The 7,336-nt window shown below is 31.9% G+C and overlaps 1 protein-coding gene across 1 annotated transcript; it reads right to left on the bottom strand.

Annotated features, from left to right (window-relative positions):
• Positions 1-4,703: 4,703 nt before the first annotated feature.
• On the bottom strand, positions 4,704-7,107 carry LOC111717533 (protein FAM192A; the record flags this gene model as incomplete). The annotated part of the gene is given in 6 exon segments (XM_023493029.1): positions 4,704-4,987; positions 5,097-5,222; positions 5,783-5,876; positions 6,180-6,230; positions 6,530-6,613; positions 7,040-7,107. Coding segments are annotated over 6 exon segments (645 nt in total), but the record flags the coding sequence as incomplete, so codon positions are not given.
• Between the last annotated feature and the right edge of the window lie 229 nt (positions 7,108-7,336).

Consider the following 7,336-nt stretch of genomic DNA (forward strand, 5'->3'; position numbering starts at 1 on the left):
ATTGTTGTGGAAATAAAAGTACTTGCAATGTCTATTATTGTGGAAATATTATCAGTTAAATATGACATTTAAAAAAAACATTTGAGCAAACAATCAGAAAGTCTTCTAACCGGGTTCTGCATCAACAATTACCATTAATCTAATAAAGGATTGTGAACTTTATTTTATGTGACCTTCATGCTTCAATTTAAATCGTTGCTTGACGGAATCATATCAGCCCTTTATCACGTTCATATATCTGCATTTAATGATTTTACCCATCTTCTATTTCAAATTTTAATTGTGGCTCTATCTGTGAGTAAAAGCAACTCTTAATACAGTAAAAAAATAACTAATAAAAGTTTGCGGATTGAATAACATTTTTTAGTGCATTTTCAAAATTTGACAAAAATCAAAAAACTTTTGGAGACAATTTTTTACAATTTTGAGCATCCATACTTCAATGGGATCATGTGAGGTGCCTCACATGATCCCATGATAATTATGGCTTCGGATAAATAATAGGGCTATAATATGCATCATAAAATCTTTAAATTAATTTTTACTTATTATCCTGTATGTGAGGTCTCAATAAACATGAGAATATTGGGACCAACAACTAATTTTATTGCAATAATTAATCTATTTTTCTAAAACATATATTTTTAAATGTTCTATATTTGACCAGTGATTTAAAATTTCCTACATGTTATAGAATATCCAAATTCTTAAATCGGTTTTAGAATATTCATTGATTGATTGATTGATTGATTGATTGATTGTTGAAATAAAACGAAAATTGTTACCTCAGCACTCAATAACCCTACTGCAAAGTTTTTTTTGGGACACCCTGTGTGTATATCGTAGATGATAAAAATGTATATTTAAGCTTTAAAGTTTTATCAAATTCTAAGACTTTGTTTTGTGGGTAAACAGAGAGATAAAAATATCTACTGCGCATTTTCTAAAGATACAGGGTGTCTCAAAAAAAAAACTGGTGCAGTAGGGGTATTAGTAACTGAGGAAACAATTTTCATGATGTGAAATTTTTCTTTCTAGGTCTCATACTTCTTTTTGTTACAACCAATTATTTGAGCGTAAGTCGAAAATCGATTTCCCCGGATTTTTCAATTTTTCGATTTTTCACGTCTCATTTTCATTCGTTCTTAAATTATGGAAAAATTTAAAGATTTACGATTTTTTTTTGAAAATCATAAGCTGTTAGTCTTAGATTTCATTTTCAACTAAAATTTTGGATCAGCGATGATTACTTTTGGAGCTAGAGCAATCTAAAAAAAAAAAATATGCATTGAAAAAAAACGAAAAGTAAGCTACGGGTACCTCCGTACGAACCTTGCACAGACCACAAAAATATTTTTTTTTTTAAATTTTCTCTTTGAAATCAGTTGGTACAATCTACAGCTCGCTATTTTAATCAATTTTTTTTTTATCTAACCCACCAGGGTACAAAAATAAAACATTTTTTTGTGAATCTGAAATTACAATTTTTTTTTTTAAAACGTTATCACTTTAATTAGTAATATTTTTACTTTAGAAATGATGTTTACGCCGCTTTCATTTGTTTAGTCCATTTATATGATAGGTTTAAGGTATTAGGTAGTTAAATAGGCCAAAAATCAGGGATATCAGAGATATCGTTTCTTACCATTTTTTGTCTATGCATGCTATAGAAAATTCGCCAAATTTAGAGTAAAAAATTCCCATTTTTTTCAAATTAATCTTAAATGGTGCCCCGACCACAGTTCTCTCCAAGTGAGAGATCGTTTATCTATAAACTTTACACCGTACATTCAATTGGGAGAAGGAATACTAGATTCCTTAATATTCGAAGAGATTTTACGGTCAAATTCCCTCAATCCAGAGTTCCATCTAAGCAAGCTGTCCGAGACATTGTCAAAAAGTTTAATACCACATCTACTGTTCTCAATCTAAACTCTAAGAAAAGCCCAGGAAACACCTGTAGTGAGCGACCAAAATTGGGAATTTTTTACTCTAAATTCGGCGGATTTTCTTTAGCATGCATAGACAAAAAATAAGAAGAAACGATTCGCAATTACGGGATGAGTGCTCCATTGACATAATATGACCTCCAAAATGACCACTTGGAGGTCAAAAAGGTCAAAAGTGCCGTCGACGGAAATGTTAATGACATAAGAATAGGAAGAATGGATTCACCATGTGGATTTGCCCCGGTACCCATGACAGTATGAGTGCTCTATTGATATAATATGGCCTCCAAAAAGACCACTTGGAGGTCAAAATAGGCAGCTGTGACCTCGGGAGTCAAATTTTCTAAAAAAAAAAGATTGAAAATGGATTTACCATGGGCGGTTACCCCTGTTTAGACACCCATGACGATGTTTGTGTGCTATTAATATAATTTGACCTCCTAAAATGACCCCTTAGAAATCAAATTTGCGGATAATGACCTCGGTGGTAAATTTTTTCAAAAACCAATATCATTGTTGAAACATGCATATGCTTTTACCTATAAAACGATACCTTGGACGACTTGTGCTCTCTAAGACATAGTTTACATTTGAGAATGTTTTCTTTTTTGCGTGAACAGTCCCTTAGAAGGCCCCTGAAAAAAAACTTACAACATTTTTGGCCTATTTAACTACCTAATACCTAATATCAGATAAATGGACTAATAACAAATGAAAGAGTGAACATCATTTCTAAAGTAAAAATATTATTAATTAAAGTGATGACTTTTAAAAAAAAAATTTTGTAATTTCAGATTCACAAAAAATGTTTTATTTTTGTACCCTGGTGGGTTAGATAAAAAAAAATTGATTAAAATAGCGAGCTGTGGACTAACAGCTTATGATTTTCAAAAAAAAATTCGAAAATCTTTAAATTTTTCCATACTTTATGAACGAATGAAAATGAGACGTGAAAAATCGAAAAATTGAAAAATCCGGGAAATCGTTTTTCGACTTACGCTCAAATAATTGGTGGTAACAAAAAAAGTATGAGGCCTAGAAATAAAAATTTTACATCATGAAATAACTGAAATATAGAGCTTTCGAATAACACCTTGATCGTAAAAATTGAACGAAAATTGTTTCCTCAGTTACTAATACCCCTACTGCACAGTTTTTTTTGAGACACCCTGTATAAAAACAAAATCTTTAAAAACAGCTGTTATTTTGATTATTTAATAAAATCTTAAATAATTCAGAACACCTGAAAACCCAAATCGATGAAATAATCTTTTCTTTCTCCAGATTTCGAACAAAGGAACTGAGTTTTTGCCACAAACCCGGATTTTCTAATCCCAATATCTTTGCAATTCAATGTCGGAGACCTTTGATATTTCAAACTATGAATTCTTTTAGATCACATAATAATAGTTTGAAATATTGAAGGTTCACACCACCAGGTTGCAAAGATATAGGAATTAGAAAATCAGAATTTGTGGCATTTCAGACATTTTTTTGACATTTGAGCTGCAGTATGAGTTCAAAGAAATTCTATCTTTAATTTCAATTTGTTTCCATATTGTTACTTTTAACTAAGATTGTTGATAAAGATTATTAACTAATTAAAAGAGGGAAAAAGATAAGTTTCTCTGTTCTCAAATTATTAGGAACGATTTTGAACTTAATACAAATAAGAATTGCCAAATCATCTAAACATAAACAATTTTTATACAGTGATTGTCTAAATAACCCGGAATGTTAACTGATTGATACTTAAAAGTCGTCTTTGATCTTAGAAATAGTTTTGTCATTTTCTTGCAGAATCCCAGAGATATAAGAATTTTGTTTAGATTTTAATGATGGCGGACAACATTTTGGAAACAGCAGGACAAGGGCTTTTCTTTGACAATTGTTTCCTAAAAATATATATTGCTAAAATCAGGTTACCAATGTTGCAATCTATTTTGAAGGTAAAAGACGACAATAAAGTATGAATCAATTTACATTAATCCGGCTTATTTAAACTATCATTGTAATTCAGAGAAAATAGATTTCTTCTCTTTTTTATCCTCTTTAAGACCTCTTTTCTTCATTTTTCGTTGACTTCCTTTCTTTTTTGTCTCAGATATTCTTACTTTTTATTCCAAAATAAATATTCTTATTACATATGTTGCATCAATCACTGCAAACTAGACAGAAGAATTTATGTAAATTTATGCTACTTCGCCGGTACAACTTTGGGACCTCGTAGCTCCTCTAGCTTGGATTTTTACACAAGTATGAGAAAGCCAAATTTATTTGGTCACATAATTTAAACTCAAAACAGGGTTTTCTACTCAAATAGATCTTTAATTAAAAGAGTTGTGATTTAAAAACCTAGAAGATTTTTACTTACGATAAATTTACCTTAGATTACCGTGATTTCTTGTTATACCATAGATATGTTATTTGAATCATTTTAAACATATTATTGCTTTTTCTATAGATTGACAGATAAAATATCGTTAATTGAGCCTCTGCCTACATTGATTTACTACAACCTTCAAACGTTGACTTTGAAATATTACAATTTAAAAAATCGTCACAAGATTGCAAAGATAATTTTGCAAATATTTCGCTACATTTCATGCAAATGATGCAATTAAAAAAAAATAAAAAGAGATCAATTAAAACAATATATTAACAATGAAAATTCGGAATTATTAATAAAAAATTTATAAAAAGTGCATAGTTTTTTTTTTTTAATAACAATAATTAAATTATTCATTTCAAAGATTTGGAAAATTGGAACCAGAAAAATGGTCATTTTATTGGAATTCAGTTGATTTAAAAAAAATTCATGATTCGTCATCACTGTCTGACCCGTAATCCCCGAGTAAACTCATAAGTCCACTGGCCGCTGTAAGTTTTGCGGCATTTTCCTGCTCGAATTTAATTGCAGCATTTTCTGTTTTAGGCACCATTTTTGTTTGGGAAGCATCAAGTTGAATGTTTTCTTTTGCTACAACTTTTTCTGTCTGGCAGATGGCTTTCTCGAGCTTAGGTTTCTTTTCTTCAGACTAAAAAACAATTAAAAAGAAAAAATTAAAAAAAAAGCAAAGATTTTCAAAAACAAACATTCAAAAAAGAATTTTAAATTTAAATTTATCAATTGATTAATTGATTTACCTGACTGGACTCACTGCTCTTTCGTTTGACAACCCCCATAAGCAGCATTTGCTGCTTGGACCGCCCAGCACCGGCCTTAGCTGCTCGCTTTATATCCGGTCCTTTAATCTCATGCCGTAGACGATTCTAAACATTGACATTTGTATAACATTAAACCATCCTTTCCAGTCTACAATATTTAAAGAGCTCGGCTGATGTGACGCAGGAACAGTTTTGCAAGTTTTTAGAACATTATATGGTACCCCTTTTAGTTTTCATGCAGATACTTACCATTTTAGTGTCTCAAAAGTTGGGGATCAATGATAAACCCTAGAGAATTTCTTAGGACAAAGACACCCCACTCCCTAGTTTCTGTTTTTAACATCCTGTTTCCTATTTACCTCTATTTCCTGTTTCCTCTGGTGCTATTTACATCTAGTTTGTATTCTCTGGATTTGCCCTGTTTCTTCTAGTACTATTTACATCTATTTCCTGTTTCCTCTGGTACTATTTACATCTAGTTCCTGTTTCCTCTGGTACAATTTACCCCTATTTCCTGTTTACTCTTGTACTATTTACCTCTAGCTCCTGTTTCCTTTGGTACTATTTACCTCTAGTTCCTGTTCCCTTTATTACTATTTACCTCTAGTTCCTGTTTCCTCCGGTACTATTTACCTCTAGTTCCTGTTTCCTCTGGTACTATTTACCTCTAGTTCCTGTTCCCTGATTTTGTTCTGCTTCCTCTGGTACTCCTCCAGCTCCATCTTCTCCTCCATCATCAATTTCCTCTCAGCTTCTGTTCTGACACAAACCCAAACCATCAGTCTTCTGTACTAGACCCATTGTCTTATGTCTTCTATCCCAAGTTTTCTGTTTTCTATCAAATGTCTTATGTCCTAAATTTCTTGCCATTTATCCTCTATCTTTTGATTCTTGTTTTCACTTTTTTGTTCTCCATCACCTTTCTACCCTGCACCCTTTCGTAATTTTCTTAAGTTTATGGCCCCTAACCTTTGTCTTTTATTTTCGACCCCTTATCACTCCACTTCTATCTCTGTCATGTCCTCTGCTCTTTTGTCATATATTATTAGTAAATTTGAATACCTGATATCATCTATTTTATCCAAAAAATCAACTTCCTCATCATCTAAACCCCTGAATTCAAAGTTTTATTAGAATCTTTTACAATTCCGACACAATTGTAGCAAGCTTAATAATGACTAGTCAAACAAGCACATTTTTAAGTAATACAAATTTTTAATGCTCTGTAAAAAAAAATGGAGACCAAAACGCAAGTTTTTTCATCCTTTTTAATGGATTTTAAACAAATATTTATTTATAAAAAATAGTTATTTTTAAATCCACCTCTGCGCAAATAAACCATAATTCTGGGGGGGGGGGGGGGGATTTCAAGCAATAACTTGGCAACCAACAGACAAAAAAATTCAACCAACCTAAATTGATTTTTGAATTTATGTTCCTCGTCCCAATCAGCCTGTTTTTTAAGCCTCTGCTCCTCCAGCCGGTCAAATAAAGATCTAAAATGAAGGCTGTGTGATTCGAAAGGTCGGGATTAATACAGGCAGTGTGATTCGAAAGGTCGGGAATAATACAGGCAGTGTGATTCCATAGTCGGGATTAATGAAGGAAGTGTGAGTACAAAGGTAGGCCAGTTTGAGTCTAAAGGTCGGGATTTATAAAAAAAAATCTTGTTCTCTAAATCAATTCTATGACAACCTGGCATGCATTCCCGAGTTCATTTCAGCATAAACTTCATAAAAAGAAGAAACTGTAACGAATATGTCCAGGGATCATGCAGTATTATTATGATGTAATGCGTCCAATTTGTCAACAGTAACATTTACATGAATTGTACACTTTGAACTCCTTTTCAGGCTCAAGGTGACTGAACAAGTTCTATTCTAATCTCTATTCTGTGCTTATGAATTACACGGCATCCAGACCTGTGATCATAAACCTCCTCAGGAGCTTCTTCAGGGTCCTCAGCTTTCCTAACCTGGTCCCATTCTTCCTAAATATATATTTATCATTTTCTTAACCTGGTCCCATTCTTCCTAAATATTTATTTATTATATTCCTAACCTGATCCCATTCTTCCTAAATATATATTTATTATATTCCTAACCTGATCCCATTCTTCCTAAATATATATTTATTATATTCCTAACCTGGTCCCATTCTTCCTAAATATATATGTATCATTTTCTTAACCTGGTCCCATTCTTCCTTAATATATATTT

This window comes from Eurytemora carolleeae, unplaced genomic scaffold (assembly GCF_000591075.1).
Source record: "Eurytemora carolleeae unplaced genomic scaffold, Eaff_2.0 scaffold2728, whole genome shotgun sequence".
Lineage (NCBI taxonomy): Eukaryota > Metazoa > Arthropoda > Copepoda > Calanoida > Temoridae > Eurytemora > Eurytemora carolleeae.